This window comes from Brachyistius frenatus, unplaced genomic scaffold (genome assembly GCF_029030835.1).
Source record: "Brachyistius frenatus isolate BFR_SWC_R1_liver_20210118 unplaced genomic scaffold, ASM2903083v1 Contig_60, whole genome shotgun sequence".
Taxonomy (NCBI): domain Eukaryota; kingdom Metazoa; phylum Chordata; class Actinopteri; family Embiotocidae; genus Brachyistius; species Brachyistius frenatus.
Window position 1 is genome coordinate 1,524,468 of NW_027210659.1, and position 20,724 is coordinate 1,545,191.

The window sequence follows — 20,724 nt, forward strand, 5'->3', positions numbered from 1 at the left end:
AAGAACAACATATTTACCATAAAGTGAGCATTGTACTAACAGATACTTTTTTCTATTTTTGTTTTGTTTTTATCCTTGTCTGGATCCACGTCAAAGTACACATATGAACAGACAATCATGGTCATAGCATGACAACACATTCATAGTAAATTCAATGTACTACATTGCTGCAGCACCATCTACAGGTAAGATGCCAACAGAAGAAGGCAGAGTCACTTGGTAAAGTGTTGTGAACCTGTCACAAGTTTTTGTTGCAGTTAAGTCCATGAAATATGGCAACCAATGTTATAATACAGTAGCATATCGTTAACTATTGAGACTCATTCACATATTTCATGTACCAAGTTTGTTGAAGATAAAAATAAATGTATTTAAATGGTGGACTTTCTTTAGGCAGAAATAAATGTGGTGTATACGCTAAAAGATTTGCTTTGAACTAAGACATCCAGGAGAAAAAAAAAAGTTGCTGCACCAAAAATTAATCTGTCCTTCTTTGGCCACTTCAATCTGTTCAATGATTTTGGAATTTTTAGCTGATGAACACACAAACATAAAACTTGGACCAAAAGCAGATATTAATTCTTTAGTTACTTACTCGAACTGAAGCCGATTTGGGCCATAAGTGAATAAACGGATTTGGTTTGTGAGTTTAGCCAAACTTCACAAACATTGTTAATCCTGCTGGTCAAATACGGTTTGTTTCAGTCTCTCTTGTTTTAGGTGGAGTTGTTTACAGCACCTCAGTCAGATGCAAGAAAAATTACAGCGATCTTCAAAATTAACTGTATTTTAATAAATGCAATAGGGGAAAATAAGGGGAAGAAAATAATATGATAATATTATTTTCATCCCCTTTCATTTTAACTGTCTCAATGGTACCCATGCGTGACCCTGTGCACTCCAATTACGTTGCCGAATTTGCCCCGATTACATCATTTGTTGTTTAGTACATTTTTTGCCTTTTCTGTTCACTGTGTTTTTCTGTGTCTTTCGAGGGCTTTTTGTTTTCTTTTAATGACTGTTTGATGACCTGCGCACCCTCCTGATGTGTCAGCTGTAAGCTGAGCTAACAAGCTCTTGTGTTACCAGACACTGAAAATGCTACACCAACTTTGAACTTCCTGCAAACATTGGTGTTGTTTTTGCCTTTGCTGAATGGAAATAGAAATTGACATTGACTTACATCTTCAAGTACTCAGTACCAATATTCAGGGTGCTTCAACTGGGATTTTATTGTTGCTAAAACAGTCAAAAGGCTGTCCTGAAAGTCTGAACATGTTCTTATGACATTCCTTTTTTTGTCTTTTTCTCAGAGAACAGAGGGTCACTGGTGTGATTGTGTTCATCCTGACAGGACTCTCTGTATTTATGTCTCCAATTTTAAAGGTAATTAATCCAAAGTTGTTTTCTGTTTTCAACTGTTGTTAGCCACTTGTTAGTCACTGTTGTTAGCTTGAGACAAGCTTAAGGTTTTAATCTTTTCAAGATCACTACTGCTGATGATAGACAGAGGCTTTAGATCATTTCATGTTAACTGGCAGGTTGTTTAAAGGTTGGCTAAATATTTTTATTCTCATAATCATAACATTGAAAGCCGCATTAAAATACAACAACATAAATAGCTTGACATTGAGAGACAAAAACTGTGATCTAGTAATAGTTGTCCTACTGACAGACACCTAATACTGTTATTACAACCTAAACAGCTTAATACAAAATTACCAACACAACAAGGAGGAAAATAACCTCCCTGACTGTCACCACAGGTTTTTTTTTCTTTAGACTCAGTCTGCTTTTATAAAATATAAACAAACAAATTATTTCTTTTTTAATCTGTTCACAAACCTCTAAACTCTCCAGATGGCTGCAACATTAGAGTCCATGTGTGTTGAGGTCAGAACTCAGTGGAGCATAAAAGGCTTTTTTAACCGTACGAGTAAATTAAGTCTCATTGTGAGACTGTAAACTAAGGGATTATTTTAGCCTCATTAACCTTTATCTCCCACCGCTGAGAGACCTGTCTCATTCATAAACTTGAGTACTGCAATTAAAGGTAAATGTTTTTGTTTTTTTATTATAACCATTACGTAAACTGCAGTGTACAGTTGCCAAAAACAAATAATTTCTGCTGCATTTGATTGATCTCAGTTGCACGAGGGAGTTTTATCTTGAACTAAATCTCAACAAAACCTTGTCTTGCATCAATTAAGATACGTTGTATGACATGTTTTAAATAAACAACTTTTGAGTTGGAACAAGAAATGGAAGCTATGATAGAAATCACCCAATCTTTCCCTCATACTTTTAAGTTTCTATTTATGTACATTGTTTTCATCTATTTTATCCAGTTCATCCCGATGCCTGTGCTGTATGGAGTTTTCTTATACATGGGAGTCGCATCGCTCAATGGAGTGCAGGTACATTTTCAAATGTTTTTACTCCTATTTTGGAAAATATAAGGATAAATGTGCAGTGCAGAGAGATGGAAGCTAATCTGAAAAACAAAAAAACTTTGATGATATTGTCGTCTAACTTCCCTACCTGTCATAAAAGAAGTGTTTTAAGGCTAAAATTAGTTATTAACAAAAACCTCTGAGTATTCAAGAAACTGTGCAAACCAGCGACGAGCTACTTATTGCTACTTTGATAAATGAATGCTTTCAGGGCTCCCTGTCATGTGTATAGTATCTGTACCTCTCTTTCTTTTTGTAGTTTATGGATCGTCTCAAACTGCTGCTGATGCCAGCGAAGCATCAGCCAGACCTGGTTTACCTGCGACACGTTCCCCTCAGGAAGGTCCACCTCTTCACCTTCATCCAGATCCTTTGCTTGGCTCTGCTCTGGGTCCTCAAGTCCACTGTGGCTGCCATCATATTTCCTGTCATGGTAAGACTTTCATATTGAGATTCAGTCAATATATATATTTTTTTAAAGATTCAGTATTTAAGAGACTACAACTATACTTATTTCTACTAATGGTTACTCCATTCATGAATTTTGTGAGAAATTAATAACAGTTTAGTAAAATGTTAGAATAATGTGCTCAATTTGTCATTAGGTATTTTGTTGTAACTTTGATCAGCATTTAGTGACCCTCATCAGTAGAGTTGTCATGCAGATTCACGATTCAGTTGTCATGAAAAAAATGACATTTTTGGTCATGTAATAACAGCTGCATATCTGGTAATGAATGCCACAAAGTTAAAAGCTCAAAAAAAATTCTGGTGAGCAGGTGGACGCTCACCGGAATAAGTATAACATTTTGAGATAAATATCAGTATATATATATATATATATATATATAAAATATAAAATATATATATATATATATATATATATATATATATATTATATTATAATATAATAATAAATATAATATATAAATATAATATTTTACCTTTAAATTTAAAGGTAAAAAAGAAGGCTGATATTTATCTCAAAATGTTATACTTATTGTAGTGAGTAGTCAAGGAAGTCACATTGATGTAAGAATGAAAAAGACTGCAGTATATCTGCATTCTCATTTGAAGTCCAATTTTCTGCAATTTCAAACTCACCTCATAAAGAGGTTAAAACTGCCAATTTTATAACTTTATCAACTTTATATTGTATTGAAACATCTGCTTACATTTAAAAAAAAAAATGTCAGTAAATTAATTATTGAACTGTTTTGAAACTGTATTTCATGTGCTTGATAGATCTTGATCTTATAATGATCATAATTGGCACCCAGTCCACTCTAAGCCCTGGATCTGCTGCTCCTTTCAGATCCTTGCTCTGGTCGCTGTGAGGAAAGCAATGGATTACATGTTCTCCCAGCATGATCTCAGCTTCCTGGATGATGTCATCCCGGAGAAGGACAAAAAGAAGAAGGAGGACGAGAAGCAGAAAAAGAAAAAACGGGGCAGCATAGAGAGTGATGCTGAAGACGTAAGCTTTTTTTGCGTTCCCATTGGGATACATTAGTATGTACCAGCTTCTATCTTTCCTTAAGCCACAAAAACAAAAACACGCCTTTATCTTTCTTTGATTTATTTGTTTTACATGACAGCCCATGCCAAGCTCAAGTTTATCATACTCATCAACAATCTCCAGCCCTGCTCTCAAATCCAAATTTTCTTCCTTTGCAACAGCATGTACCGACTGAAGGTTTATCCCCTGGCGAACCAAACTCCAGATTTACATGTCAGTTTCTTTCATGCAGTTGTTTATTCATCTTGTGGAGTCATCTTTATTTCATTTTCATCTGGTAGTTTCTCCAGTTCGTAAAGCTAAGGAAGTTTGACCATGCAGCATTAGAATTCCCTCATGCCTTTGCCTTACAGAACTATTGTACATATTAAGTGGAAATTCAATTATTATTTTTATTATTTTTTTTTTTACACTGAAAGTGTAGTAAGACATGCGTTTCCTCAAGTTTCTTGTCCTTGTTTATCGGACTCATAGGGAGTGCAATAATATTGTATTTGTGTTAATATTTTTTTTGTTACTTATTTGTTCACACAAACCATCCCAACAGGCATTTGGGATTCAGGAGCTCCAATATCAGCCTTATGTGCAACAGGTGGATGTGAGCATGTGAAGAGATGTTGGGGCATACACCACAAAATTGCTGCTTTATTCCAATCAATTGTACTGTAGGTTGGTACTCTTTACAAGAACAGGACTAAAGACTGCGACATAAAATATCAGGTCTTGTGACCAGTGCTTCAACCCAGAGATTTTCAAAGTCTTGTAATCAGCTCTTGGCTAAACCAGTACTCGACCCTGGACCCAAAAGGGACCAGGTACATTTTGTATTTGGTCTGATGTGGTTGGGAAAGGTTCCATTGGCCTCAGGTCTTAGGTGTGTTTGCCAACTAACATTCTAGTGGATCAGCTCTATATGCTGAATCATCATTATAACTGACTATTGCTTGTTTTCTACAGGTGGCACATCATGCTGCTGTTGACATTACGTTGTGTCTGTTTGGGCCTGTTGCTTTTTTGAAACACGTTAATGAATTATCCTCAGGTCTGTGTGGAACAGGGTTATGATGAACATATGGACATAGTGCTCAGGGATGGCCTCTTTCAGATTGGATTAAACATTTTGGAGCAATGAACACCCGTAGCTGTGAGGCAGATCAGAAAACTATCGGAAGTGGTTCACACGATAACGTGACTTTACCCAGCTTGTGAAACCAAAAAATAATAAAGTCGCCGAATACAGTAAATCATCTCAGTTGCAACCAGCATCTCCAGAAGAGGTGGCGTGTATTTATGGTTTCAGATTTGACAACAGATCACTGACAATTCAGTAAGTGAGCATTGTCCAGTAAACAATGGAATAAAGCAGTCAGCTATATATATATATATATTGTTCTTCTCTCGCCAATTTCTTTTCATGCTTTACATCTCTTGGTTTAATTGTTATAAAATTTAAGTATGAATGCTCCAGAGAGAAGCTCTTATGTTTAGATTTTTACAAGTCTATCAGACATCTTTCTTCAACTCAGTCTAACTGGATTGCAGCTGCACCAGAAATCTCTTTGGATGTTTTTTACATTGTCTCTTTTCCCTTCGGTAAATAGGAAAGTGTAAAACGTATCCAAAGATTCAATGTGCATCACCACTAACTGGTTTGTAGTCAACTGTTTGCACTTCGTAGTGGACGTTTGCTTAAAAGAAAGAGTTAGGAGACAAATGTCACAGATTTAGTTCCATAAATATGTCTGTGTACTTTGATAGTAGCTTACTGACACCACAAGAGGTCCGATCTCAGGATCTGTCTCCTCTCTCCAACAGTCTGACTATCCTTACAGTGAGAATGTTCCCAGCATTAAAATTCCAATGGACATGATGGAACAGGAGCCCTTCTTAGGTGATAAGGCCTCTGACAGTGAGTAGACCGAAACGACCTGCCGCACCAGAGGAAAAATACTTCTTCCTCCTCTTCAACCTGCCTTACTCCAGAAGGTCTGTACTACGAAGCTGGTTCAACATGCCCAGGATACATTTCCATTATTTAGCTCATTAGAGAAGTATGAAAAAGTTAAACAAATATGAAGAAGTTCATCCAAGTTAAAAGCAGCTCAGCTACAGATACCAAATGAAGGAAGAACATTTTGGGAAGAAAATGGCCGGATCATTCCAGGGACACACTGCCTGCATGGGGTTTACATTACCTCTACCTTGCTGCACAGCTCGATTAGCTCGCATGTGTGTGTCCACACTGGCAGCGTGTCTGCTGTGGCGTTGCGACTGCCACTGTTGCTACACTGAATCATTGAGTTTTCCTCGGTTCATGGCCTTCAGTTTAAGGTTCAATGAGGAAAGTGTTCTAACCCAAAAGCAGGCATCGATACAGGGGATAGAAAGAGGGAGAGAGCAAACTATAGATAAGGTCGGCAGCATAGGTTACCATGGCGATGTATCCCAGCAAGAAGTGAACCACCTTCATAGTACTGAGAACCCAGAGTTTACCTGAGGTTGCCATGCTAATCACTGATCCTGCTTCGCTGTAAAGGCCTCTGCTCTGTTTCCTCACTCAGTGTCGCTGTCACCAGGGTCAACGCTTTTTGGCCTTTCACACACTGCTTTAAATTTTACTGCATGCGATTAACATTTTTTTCCCGTTTCTCTTTCTTTCTCCATCCTGTCTTTCTCCAGCCTGTCTTGTGCTCCAAAACATGCATGAAATCTAATCGATTATGATGTCTTTTTTTTTCTTGTTTTCATTTGAATTCCCACCCGCTTGACCTAACCTCCTTTTTCCATCAGTTTACAGTTCCAGCATACCTCTTTTTGAAATATACCTTGTTCATTTTATGTGTTTTTTCAAAGGTTTTGACCAAATTTGGACTTTATTGTAATCAATGCTTGTTAAGTTCATTTAAATCACAGATTTAAGACAGTAATTTCAGCTTGATGTACATTGACAATTAGCACATCTTTATCTAACTTTTGCCCTAATATTTAGATGTGGAGGTTAACATTAGAACAAATTCCCATTTACAACATAAAATCAACTCACTGGCTGTCACTACTACAAACTATAGTAAAATGTGTTTTACTAACACTAGGTATTATTAACAACATCTTTGGGCAAAAGGAAATCTTACAGGAATACACCAGTGAAAATAACAGTGGAGTATGTAAACAAGAGGGGGGAAGTGCATTATTGCTATAACATGTCTAAAAAAATAAAAAAATAAATCATACTTAGCATGGGAGGATATTTGCCTTTTGTGGTATACAATTATTCTAACCATCAAGAAATATTTAAATGTTTTTGGATTGTTTTAAGTAGGATGTTCTTCTTAAAGGTAGGATCATGTACTCTAAAACATTTTAAAAACATTTCTAGAATTAGGGCACAATAGTATAAAACTTCTTTAATAATCTTAATATACAGTATAATATTTCCAAAATGTTTTTCGAAGAACGTTAAAGAGAATGTTTTAGGAACAAAAACGAAGAAAAAAAACCTTCCTGCTAAAAGCAACCCTGGAGAGTTTACGTTTTTTTGAGCTGGGTAGTGTGTTTGTGTACAACAAAAGGTTTATAGTGTCCCATGCTAAGGATAAACGGTGTTCAGACATATCATAGCAATATTACTTTTTTACCCCTCTTTTGCTGCCACTCTTTTGGAACTCTTCGCTTTGAAACATAAACTAAATGTACTAACTTTGAGTAGATAATCTGATAAATGCTATATGAGTGTGCACGCTGTCTACACATCCAAACACTTCTGACAGCTAGTTTCGTTGGATGGTTTTGTCCTCTGGTTGAAAGTGTTTTCAAGTGAAATCTCATGCCACTGGTGTTTGGTTTGGCTGTTTATAAGGTGCTGGTTTGAATGGATGTGAAACTTTAACATGGGTCAGAAAGGAGCCAATATATTTGCTTGGGTACGTATGCACTAGTGGTGTTTTTATTTTTTCTTCCACAGGAGAGAAGTCTCAGTCATTCCTTGAACGACACACATCGTGCTGAGCAGCTTCGCTACTACCAAGCCAACTGCTTATCCAGGTAGGAAAAAAGTGTGTGTGACAGAGAGTGGGTTTGTAACGTGCAGACATGGACGGCCACAGATTCTGACAGATCAGCTTACCCAACTGGCCAAAACACAATGGCAACGAGTGAACGAAATCAAATAGACTGTCAGTGATTTACTTTTACATTTATTCATGACAGTGACATCAAAGGTTCTAAAAGGTCAGAAGGCGAGCGAAGTCGCTAACATATATGGTTTGTCTGAACTTTAAAGGTCAGCCAGGCTAATTAGCTTACCTATGGCCAAAGTGTATTGTTTTCAACAGAAATCAGAGAACTAGGCGTCATATGTCAGCCCAGCTGTCTCCTCTGACATGTCTGTCTTTTCTCTTTGGACTTCAGTGTTATTCCACCAAAAAAATGTAAAGCTTTGGCTTTACTCACTGAGATTTTCCCTAATGTATGTAATTAATCTCTAGAGCAGTTGCCCATTGCATGCAAATTTATAAACATTTATAGTGCTTGTTGGAACTTAAGGTTTTTTTTAGTTTAGATATAAACAAAAGATGGATTGTATTTAAATATATGCATGTATATATGTACTTTTCTCATTTGATTTGTTTATTTTCAATTTAATTTTTCAATTTAAGTTAATCTTGTCTGTTTTAGATTTACAACTGTGCAAATTGTGAAAGGGGTCTGAATACTTTCTGAAGCAACTGTAAATAAACTGACTTTGTTTGACAGGAAATCAGGTAGAAGAGCACCCAGAGGACGTTTCCACTCTGTCACTGTCGTCGTGCTGATGTGCCTTTAGACCAGAACTGTGAAACCTTCCGAATTATACAGTTACTAACTTTTACCGTGTATAAAAGTGGATGTAGTCTCTGGGTATGGCCAAAGCTAAAATGCCTTAAAGTGTAATACCACTGAGGGCTGCTGTCCTCTGCCTCCAATAGACTCCCATTCAAACGGCATCAACTTCTCTCATGAAATATGAAGTAAATCTTTTCCACAAGTCAATATGATATCAGTATTGAAAATAATTCCATCATTTATTAGATATTAGGCATCAAAGGCCAAGATTGACTGACAGACCTGGGATGCCCTCACGTTGTTGGTATAGGTGGATGTGCATAGTGTCGTCCAGTTCTCAGTTAGATCGATCAGCTAGATCGAATCGTAGCTCCTCTCCAGCTCCTCCCCCATATCTAAATATGGTCACTTCTTGTGCCAAAACAAGATAGTGAAAGTCACAATGTGCAACTTGAGGCATTAAAACAATAGATTAAAAACCAATGGGTGACATCACAGTGGGTTGCCACTGTTGGTACCAACACATGCAGTTAAATGGGTGCACAGGTTCGTGAGGTTTAATAAAAAAAAAAAAAAAAAAAAGTCCTAACAGTCAAAAGTCACTACTCTTAATTATATTTACATCAGACTTTTTGGCGCTAACTGTCTTTAGCTTCATTTCGAGCTGCTTTTACATTGTCTTTTGTTAATTACAAAACTTCTCTCGAATCTCTGGTGAAGATGTTCGATTTCTTTAAGCAACAGTAAGTAAGTAATGGTTTGAAACTACAGGACAGGTATGCTTTGTAATATATGCACACTGTTCTGCATTGATTTCAACTTAACAGGAGACCATGTATTTTTTATAAAGGAAGAAACAAACCTTTCTTCAAATATTTATGATGTTCAAGAAGAGATTATGTTTCTGCATCATACCCACAACCTCTCACGATGACCAGGATCCACGGGTCACGTTTTGTTCTTGTGTCAGCCCATCTGCTCTACGATGGTTGTAACATTGCTGATGAAAGAGGATTAGTGCTTAGGACAACGTGTGAAAAGCAGCTGTGATCACAGGACATCTGTGATGCCAACAAACAAATTACAGGATTTTTCTTTTCCCTAATTGGTTTTCCACTGCGGAAATCAGACTGGTTTTTGGTCACATGAATGCTGACTAACTGAAAACGTAATCCTCTGACTGTATTACATAGACATTACTAGAAAAGTATCTTCATCTATTTCCAATCTGAAATATAATTATTCATTTTCTTTTGACTAATTTAATTATCTTTGTGTTTTAATTGGCTGAGCGCTGATTAATAAAATAAATCATTTGATCCCATGTTACCTTTGAACATTTCCGGCATTGGTTTGGATAAGTGTCCATTTGCGTCAGTGACATCAGACTGACTGGGTATGAATCGTAGTAATGGCATTACACTGCCCCTCCTTTAAAACTAATCCTGTCCCACTAAGACTGAAGCCAAATTGCTTTGAGCTTAAATGAACTCAGGAACCATCAAACAGAAATCACTGGTAGTATTTCTCAGTTGCATTGAAATACCACAATGTATTGAGGTAAAGAGAAAAATTGTCAACTGAAAAGTAATTGTAAACAATTTTGATAGTTGATTCATTATTTAAGAATTTTTAATTTTTTTATTTAAAAAAGTCACAGGTTCGAAGTTCTAAAATGTGAATAGTCCTTCTTTTTTTTTTTTTTTTTTTTTTTTGCAGACATCCAAAGTAACAACTTGAATATTTTGGGGGTTTTTAGGCAGTTGGTTTGACTGTTGACTTGACTTTTAATTATTATCTAAATTAATTGACGATAAATAGAATAGTTGCCAGTTTGTGGCCCCTTACCGAACTGATGCTGTTTCGCTCAAAATACCTCCTGCAATAATAGTTTCTTATTTAATCAAAAAATGAATGTAAAGCGTTGCGTAAAATAAAGTTGTTATTATTATTAACCGCGTATACAATATCAAACTGCTCCACCACCCGAACGTATCTGTCTTTAGAGCAGCACTCTGAGAAATGTCAGTATATCCAAAACTAAAGTTTATGCTATCTGTATCATTCTGATTGAATCTAAACTAACTTCCATTAATTAAAGTATGACGGATATTTTGTCCACCCCATTAATATACACGTGGGGCAAAATATTAGGACTACTTATCAGTAAAATGCAGCACAGTACACCACCATCCACTGCAACCACAGTATTAAACAACAAGTAGAATAATAAAAAAAAATCTGACAAAGTTAACAAAAACTGAAAATTTTCAGTTTTCATAAATTATGGCAGACTTTTTGTATTGTAGGAATTGTTGCTCCAGACAAAGTGCTTGGTGAGTGTATGTTGTTGTTGGGGTTATGTACCATCTCTTGGCCAGGAGCAGTGTCTTTCTGGCTGGAAACTTGTCTTGGCCAAGAATTATTCTGTCACATGACCACCGCCAGCTGCTGACTCCAGCTACATGTATCTCAGACAGGCCACAAGGGGCATATCAATCTTTTTATCTAACGCTTGACAAGAAATCAAATAACTGTTTACTGAAATGTTTCTTTGATTTAAGATTAGCTACTCTACATCTATACACATGTCTTGACAATGGATCTATTTGTGTTTCAGCCCTGAGATGAGTCCGCTGAAGTCTGTGCCTCAGATTAGAATAGACATGGACCCAGATGATGATAATTCCTTCTACTGGAAGAGCAGAGGATCTGAAACATCACTATAGAGCACCGAACCACTGGCAGGCAACCTGCAGCACCCGCATCACAACTTTCTGTCTTTTAATAACCTAAAATTACTCGTTTGTTTTTTTTATGCAAAATTTCTATGATTTCAAGATTTAGTTTTTAATTGTGGCGCTGGAAAAAAAAAAAAAGGAACTCATTAGAAAAAAAACATGACAGTTACAAGAAAAAAATGTGTTTTTTCAATTAATGACAATGTTTTAAAAGTATATTTTCCTTCAACACCTTCTCTTGGTATCTTTCTCATACCGCCATAGTAAACAGTCTTTGTGTCTGACTGAAATGCTGATAAACGTAACTTCTCACTATTCTTCGATTCAACTCCTCCCACATATTGCTGACCAACAGTAAATGCTGCAGCTCTCTCTGACCATGCATGGAGTGCCCTCCCTGCTCTTTTTATATAAATATTTATAAATATCATCTGTCTGAATTTTTATATAAACGGAATTACTCTAATAACATTTTCCTGTAGCAGGAAAATTATGTTTTTTATAGCTCTACCTCTTATTTTAGATTCAAGCTTATTATAAACAAATGCAACATGTTGATTTTTGATCCAGCATGGTGTTTTGATATTTTCTCTGTCCTCTTGTAGAGTTGAAATGATTCAAGAGATTCACTGTATTATAGCTTGTAAAGGAAATAAAATAGATATTTAAGTTAATTAATGGATAATTAACAATGCACATCTGTTTGTGCAGATGAGTTCAATATTTTTATTTTCACTTTTTGATGCAGTCTTGATTGTTTCACTTTCTGGATCTTTCTTTCACACTTTCACTTCAAAGCTTTTGTTACTTGTTTAAATTAAATCATGTTTTTGTTTTTGTTTTCCTTTTTTTAATGATTGTGTTGTGTTTATGTTGGTAACATTTCTTGTGTCTTTGTGGGTAGAAAACGGCTCAGCGATAAATAATCATCTGATTTTCCTCAGCCAAACTTAAACTCTAACTAGGAATGCATATAATATAATTACTTGTGCTACACAAACTACTTTACCTAAGTGGCTTAAAAAGAGATTGATCCATTGTTACAGTAGCGATATGAAAAATAATTCCGAGACTGGATTCAAACCCACGGACGCTCCATGCAGTGCGACGGCTTCAGTTCACAACAGGTTTATTTCTGTTGGAATTATCCCATGTGAAAATGGTTTCTTTTTGTTTTATACATCAAAGTTTTGTTTAGATGTTAAGACAACACTCACATGCCACACTGTACGTATATTCAGGGAATTATCGGATGCCGGCAAGCACTCTTTCTGTAGAGAAACTTAATTGAAAAATTTGAGGGGACAAAATTTGTAACAAGAACACAACGCTTCAGTTCATAACGTTCAACCCTTCTTTGAGTCTTTGAGTATTGGGTATTAAGTATCGTGTCCTGGCAACAAAATATGTTTCTTCTTTCTAACTCAAAGTGCTGAAGCCTCATTAAAGTTTTGTAATTTTCTGGCACAGGACTACACACTTTGGCCTCCCATCTTTTACCAATGTACTTGTATCACGGAGGTACGAAGAGTATGAATTATTATATCTCTCATGTATATATGGCATGTGATTGTTACGTTAAACCCAAATAGATAAAGTTGTCATGATGCAATCTCAATCTGCAAAAAGTGAGTGAGAGGGTGTACAAACTCCATATTTCTTCCATGTTTCTGCTGAACAGCAAGTCCTACAGAGTGGCTCGTCAGCCCACAGTCAAAGAATGAAGCCTTTCAGTTCTCACAACTTAACCAGGTGTATTTCCCATAATGTGACTATTGTGGCCCTATGTGTCATGCTAACTTTTCCCTCTTAACCTATGTTGTAGAGATTCCATGAAAGGAGCAGTTGCACAAAATAGTTTATATCACGGCACCAAACGCAAAGTTCCAAAAATGTTTGATTTTTAGATGAATCCTTAATTTGAAGTTTTGTTTTGTTGTTTCAGGTCTTACAGAGTCTTTCAGAGTCCTCACTGTAGATGGCTAGTGCTAGTTGTGGATGTAGCTAGCGATTAAGGGCAAACAACAAACACAGTAACAGAAAGTCATTTAATTGTGTACAAGCCATACATTTAGGATGTTCTGATCCAACAGCATGCACATAGTCATGGCTTTTGAAATGTTCACTACATTCATGGTAGACTGCTAGAAGGAGTTCCTTGATACTTGTGTTAGGTTCAATTGCCTTAACTGCAGCCTGGCGTGCAGCTAGTGTGTATCTTGCCATCCTATTCATGCAATCCGGAAGCTTGCAGCCACAAGCCATTTCATCTTGTTTGTTACTACCTCTCCAGTACGAACACACGCTAAAGGGAAAGCTATCCAAAGCCTAACAGATGTAATTCAACCTGACGAATGCAGGGAGATTAGGTCAACCAGCAAGCTGTCACAGATGGAGATCCCTAATCGATGGCCGCTTCAAATGGTTCATTTATTTGTTTATTTTTGACTCAATTGTTTAAAAGTATTTACATAAAAATTATGTTTTCTAGAAGGAACTTGCTGCAGTCATGCCAATATATGCTTTTTTTTTTTTTTTACCACTTCTCATTCTCCAGAATCTTGACAACAGAGGTAGAGAGTGCAAAGTTAGTATAACCCATCAAGACACAATGGCCATATTAATGGGAAATATACCAGGTTGAGATAAAGCCGAATATTTCTTCAACCACAGTGCAACAATCCAAAACGTCTTCCCACAGGAACACTAAAGCACTTTCTCACTTTGTGGGTTTAATTTGAAACTGGAAATCATGTCTTCACTTGTGTAGACATAAAAGTGTGATAAATGAGCCGCCTTCTTCTTCTGTAAATCCTGTACATTAAAGGCACATTGGCTCAAACTATAACGCATCAGGTCACTTTGTACCATAACGCTCAGCATGTTAATTTGTTTTCTTCAATTTGTTACAGTTCATGAGATGAAGTCACAATGAAATAATACTCATCAGGGTCTTCACCCGTCAACAGCAGTGAGTGGAAACGAGTAATCTAACGTCTGGGATATTATATGTGGGAGTCATTAGTTTTAAGTATCATACTGTGGAAGCATGTCAGACAAAACCCTACAATATGAAAAGAAAAAATTAAGTTCATTTTAGCATACAGAATACTGATACTTTTTTTTAATTATTATTATTTTGATTAACTTTTTGTGATTTTTTTTTTTTTAGAACAGGTGAAATGGTTTATTTTAGAATTTATATTTTTCACATGAAATGTATATTGAAAATAAACAGAGTTGTCAAACAGTGATGGTGTGCGGCTTTTCAGTCAGAGTGAAAATAAATATAAAGAACAAATGAAAAACTGAGTTAACTTCAAGCAATATATTGACTGTGTATACTATACAGCCACTATTAATATATTTTAATGTCAGTTATATAATTCACAATATGCAGTAGGCCTACTTTGTTGCAGTGACAGAGCTAAAACAAGTAGGTGATCAATTAATTGAGTAATTCCTTTCTATTCTATTCGACTGTAATGCCTATAATGCACTGAAAAAACTAAAATGGAGAACCTATAGTACTTACACGGTCAATGAAATCAGTTTTTTTAATGTTTTTTTTTTTTTTTTTATCTTGGTCCAAAATGCTATCTGTTATCCACACATTAAAGTAATATCTTAGAGCCATCATTTAGTCAGTAATTTCAGCCAACAAATTATATTCCGTATTATTACTGATGCAGTTGCTCCCTCTAGTGTTAGTCGACGGTGTTACAAACTACAGAGAGAGGAAACAGCTTCAGGAGAACCCTGATTTATAATTCCTGAAGTTAAATAAAGGATGAATGCTCCAAAATTAATTCAATTCAATCCAATTCAATTCAATTTTATTTATATAGCACCAAATCACAACACAGGTTATTTCATTTCACTTAACACATTAAAGTCATTACAACAGAACTCTACACCATTATATAGAGAAACCCAACAATTCAACAATTCCCACAAAGGAGGGAAAAACTCCTCTTTAAGGGAGAAAAACCTCCAACAGAGGGAAGGAAAAACTCCCTCCTGATAGGAAGAAACCTCCGACAGAACCAGGCTCAGGGGTGGGCGGTCATTTGCCTCGACCAGTTGGGATGAGAGAAGAACAGAGAGAGAAAAGGACAGCATAGAGATCCAAACCATGAGCTGTTGGTGGAGACGACGATGACAGAGCAGAGACATGCAGCTCCATGACGGGACATCTGCAAAAGAAAGAACAGAAACTACGCCAGTGAGGGAACTGGATGGAGACAACAGACAATAAGCAAAACCTATGGGAGAGAAAAAGCATGAAGTTAATGAGATGTAATGGTGAGATATGAGTGTATAAAGAGTGAAAGAGTGAGAGGAAAGAAGCTCAGTGCATAACGAGGTCCTCCAGCAGCCTCGGCCTATAAAGCATAACTAAGGGTTGGTTCAGGTCTACCCAAGCCAGCCCTAACTATAGGCTTTATCAAAAAGGAACGTTTTGAGTTTAATCTTAAAGCTAGAGAGGGTTTCTGCCCCTCCAACACAAACTGGGAGCTGGTTCCACAGGGGAGGAGCCTGAAAACTGAAGCTCTGCCTCCCATTCTACTTCTGGAAACTCTAGGAACCACAAGTAGACCAGCGTACTGAGAGAGAAGTGCTCTGCTAGGATTATATGGTTATATAAGATCTCTGAGATGAGATGGATTCTGGTCATGAAGAGCTTTGTAAGTCAGCAGGAGAGTTTTAAATTATATTTTTCATTTAGTAGGAAGCCAATGAAGAGAAACTAAAACAACAATAAATTCAGTGGTTTATTTTAACGGCCCAGCACTTCCACTCAGGTGTTTTCTGCTGTTACAGATAATTAGATCATTTTAAATCAAAGTGATCAGGGTGTAACAACAGCAAAGCTGCCAACGAAGAATAAATGAAAAACTGAGCTAACTTCAAGACATATATTGTTATGCTGTACCCTACAGCCAGTATTACATTACATTACATTTCATTTCATTTAGCTGACGCTTTTATCCAAAGCGACTTACAATAAGTGCATTTCAACCATGAGGGTACAAAATATGAATAGATTGACTCAGTGAGTCAATGTGAAAATGAACTTTTACTAAATATGAATAGTGGACTTAATTAATATATTTGATTTAAATCAGTTTTAGTGATTAGAAGTTGTTTTTTTAACCAACATAATAAAACTTTGTAAATTGTATTGAGTTTATTGTGCCTTAATACTACTACTACTACTACTGCTAGTATTAGTTATGATAATAATGTACTAGTATTAGAATATGAATTACTACCTCCTACAATACCGCTACCACTTCCACCACAAGTTTTGCCACCACCCGTAACTATGACCTGTACAACTACTATTACTATACTGACACACTAATTCTACTCCTCTCACTGCAACCAGTGCATCTATCACCAGTCCTACTACTAGTCCTCCTTCAACTACCATTACCACCAATAGCACTACCAGTACTATTAATACAAATACTTCTTAACCCTACTCCTAGTCCTACTCCTCATAATACTAGTACCACTAACACTGTTTATACTACTGACATTACTACTACAGCAACCAAATTTAACCAGCAGTAAAGCTACTACCAGCACCAGTACTATTCCTACTACAACTCATAATAACAGAGTGTTTTTCATCGGAGGTTACTTCATATCAATTTTGCAGAGCAGGTTTAAAGACTCGTTTGTCATACCAGACAAAAATTAAATAGTACTGACTTTTACTGAGGTAAAAGAGTCAAATAATTCTACAAACTGCTGCAGATACATCAAGTATTTCTAAAACAGAGTAAAAACTGCAACATTTAAAACAGAACAGACACCAAAGCACTTTATTTCTCCTTCTCTTTGTAATCATGTCCTTCAAGTTAATTAACAGATAAACACCAGCTAAAATAATCACAGAATGTCTTGAAAAGCATGACTGAGCTGAATACAGAACCCCTGAAGGGGAAAATAAACTGCTTTTTTTTCCCACGAGAGGACAAACAAGAGCTGTGGAAGAGACATTCAGTGTGTGTGTGTGTGCTCATGCACTTGTGTCTTTGTGAGGACCCGGTTGCACTTAAGTGATGTCAGCAGAATGGGAAAAACTGAAAAAACAGACCTGTTAGGCAGACTTCACTTGTAGCCACATCATATACACTATAGTATATGGTCTAAATTAGCTTCCCTTGTTGTGTTGCATATGTTTATCAGTTTGTTATCAAGTGAAAAAAGACAGTGTGGACCTCCTACAAATTGAGCAGAATGGATCCTAAAGTACAAATAAATTGAATTTGAAAATGCTTGACTTTAATCAGATGAACTGAGTGAAAATGTATTCATTTTTGGATGAATAGACAAGCATTTTGACAGATATGTGTATTCAAAAAAATTCCTCTATTTTTGAGTATTTAACACAGTTTTGTCTGTAAATGCGTTGCCAAAAATGATCAACGTAGGCAGAAATGACAAAATCACATTATTCCATCTTCCGTGATCGGCAACTGCCCCTGCACTTACAAATAATGAGAATGGCTTCTTTCAAACTGTTTTTACCAGTCAAGTGTGAGATACCCTCAGTTAATGTAGCTTTATGCATTTGGCCATTTCAGTTCAACAAACCAAAATGACAGTCTCTCAGGTGTGTCATAAACAAGCCCATCAGATGAGGATGCAGCTTGCCAGTAGTTTACCAAAGTTTGAGTGGGTTATCCAGAGTGCAGTTTGAAGCCATTAGAGGCAGCTTCAGTTTCAAAGGTTTCTGGGTCTGACAACTCTCCACTGTAGCCTTTGCATGGCGCAAATCTCAAAATAATAACAGTAACCTACATGTGAGCCAATTCCACTTGTTGTAATTTCGTTTTTCGCTTGAGTTGATTATGCATATCACTGCAATGCCTTTTTGTTTTTAATTATGTATTATCATCACTGATTAGTTATCATAAATTGTTAGCCTCAATGGCTGGCTAAACTGAAACATGGGATACTTGTTAAAAATGTTCAACAGAACTTTTAATTTGACACTATTAGTCTCAGCTGGTGTGGCTTCTTAGATTTCTTTATGGAGTGGTAGCAGTTATACTGTTGTCAAGTGAGCCATTGTTTGTTCAAACCAATTCAAGAAAGCCGCCATTTGGATTTTGATGCATGTCTGATGATTGTGTCAATAATTGCTAAAAATATGTCATAAATTGAGTAATTTTACAATTATTAAGAAATAGGGGAAAATCTGCTCATATCCCAACAGCACACATTCATAATTTACTCATATTTTATATTACATTAAACACAAATCTTCAGTACGTGACAAGAAACTTTCAGTCGATTACTGTTCAGGATCACTCTCACTATGTCCATGTTTAAAAGTACACGGCAAGTGTCAAATCAATGTGAAATAACACTGAAAGGGTCAAATAACTCAATCTTACTACCTGTCTTCACCTATCAAACGCCTCACTGATTCACAGGGCACCAACCTAAATAAACCCAAGTAAGAACCTACCAAGTACAGAACCTTAGCAACAGGGTGAGAGTATGCAGTACCCCACTGTTAGCAACTGGGCACCTCCTTTCCCTGTTGTTTCTTTGAGTTAGGGCCATGAGAAGGCTTAAAGAAGGCTCAACAGCAGTCCTGGTGTTCCAGAACTACTTCCCTCAGTACTCACACCCACCACCTCAGCTCTACCTGTTTTACATCTAAACCAGTATGACTTGTGCCTACATACTTTGGAAACGTCTTTGCACAAAGGCACAACTTCATACCTACATACCTTCATGACCACCAATACTTCCCAGCCAAATACCCTGCTAGTTTGACTTTCGCCTGAATACTTTGGCAGCATTATATTCGCTCAAAGCCACAGGATCATACATGCCATACATGACCAATTAAATCACTTGATATTCGGATAAGGATTCTCCTCTCTAATATTTAATGACATCATTAATCGTGTTGCAATAACATTTGAATAAACTTTCCCTTTAAATTTCTCAACAGCTGTCGGTAAAACATTTGATATTCAAAATGGGCAAAGTCCTGGCCATGCTCACCAGGAATCCACTGTAACTTACTTGTCACTATTAATGATTTTTTTTCTGTAATTTTGAATATGAAGACATTATGAGTGTCATATAATGTGATTTGAGTGGACTTTCCTTTTGTCCAGTTAAAATCACTTGATATTCGCCATTGACATCCTGAACAGGAATCCAAGGAAAGTTCCATGCCATGTGTAGCCTACAAACCTGAATAATTCTCCCCAAATACCAGACCCCCACATCTCCTCACCATTTATCTCAGTGATCCTAAGAAGGATCCCCTTAATCTGTTTACACCACCAAACCTTTGCAGGATGTGAACTTTCGTTTAACCTTTTAGTCAACTCTTTCCCTCATAAAAACCCCAAACTTTCTGTCACAAGTGACGATATGCACACCTTTTTGGTGAATAAAACATGTCACGGTTGGGCGAAACATCCTGCCATCCCTTGACCCAGCCGATAACACCACATTTCGGTTTCAACCGCTTCAATGCACACATTCCAAAGATGAGATTTTCCAGGCTACAGAACAACTCCAAATGGTCCTCACTACTGACTCGCAAGGGACCACATTGCCATCCTGTGGTCAAATGTCACCAAAAAACTCATGGAGTCCATATACAAAAGATGGACTTGGTGAGTTCTAATCATATCCATTGCTTTATTATGTATTCTATGATATTATTCTGCTAACAGTGTGATATTAATAGAAAGTGTTCTGGATCATCAAACTATGTCCTTATGTTAGCTGTGGACACTTTCTACTCCTATACATATGTCTCTCACCCCTCTCTCTTCCTCTCTCTTGCTCTTTTGTACCCTCCTTCATCTCTGTATCAGATTAACTAGGTAGAATGACATTATCGTTTGAAATGGGATCTATGTTATGATGATCTATTTCATCTTTAATTTGTCCATGGTGGAGTGAAATAAGGGATTTAAAAAAAAAATATATATATATAGTTTGAATCAAAACATGCCCAAAGGGGGCCTCCCTCCTCATCCTCTGAGACGACGGGTGTCAATGAGTGTGAAAGTCGACCCCATCCTTCCTTATTAAAACCAGGGAGACTTGGGCTGTTCTGTTTTTTGTTTGTTCAAGTTCAGTTCAGTTTGTTTTAAGTTTCAGTTTAGTTTTGTTTTCAGTTTCTTTTAAGTTTCGT

At 36.6% G+C, this 20,724-nt stretch overlaps 1 protein-coding gene across 3 annotated transcripts in view; it reads left to right on the forward strand.

Moving 5' to 3' along the window:
* Nucleotides 1-14,786, forward strand: part of slc4a4a (solute carrier family 4 member 4a) — a 66,326-nt gene extending 51,540 nt beyond the window's left edge. For 2 of the 3 annotated variants that reach the window (XM_069705991.1, XM_069705992.1), the window contains exons 21-27: nucleotides 1,314-1,386; nucleotides 2,349-2,417; nucleotides 2,713-2,886; nucleotides 3,769-3,930; nucleotides 5,788-5,881; nucleotides 7,934-8,013; nucleotides 11,414-11,502. In XM_069705991.1, the coding sequence (XP_069562092.1) occupies nucleotides 1,314-1,386; nucleotides 2,349-2,417; nucleotides 2,713-2,886; nucleotides 3,769-3,930; nucleotides 5,788-5,881; nucleotides 7,934-7,977 (616 nt within the window). In that variant the 3' untranslated portion in view covers nucleotides 7,978-8,013; nucleotides 11,414-11,502. Of the gene's footprint in view, nucleotides 1-1,313; nucleotides 1,387-2,348; nucleotides 2,418-2,712; nucleotides 2,887-3,768; nucleotides 3,931-5,787; nucleotides 5,882-7,933; nucleotides 8,014-11,413 lie in introns of all 3 variants that reach the window. The other variant, XM_069705993.1, reaches the window with a different exon arrangement.
* Nucleotides 14,787-20,724: the final 5,938 nt, after the last annotated feature.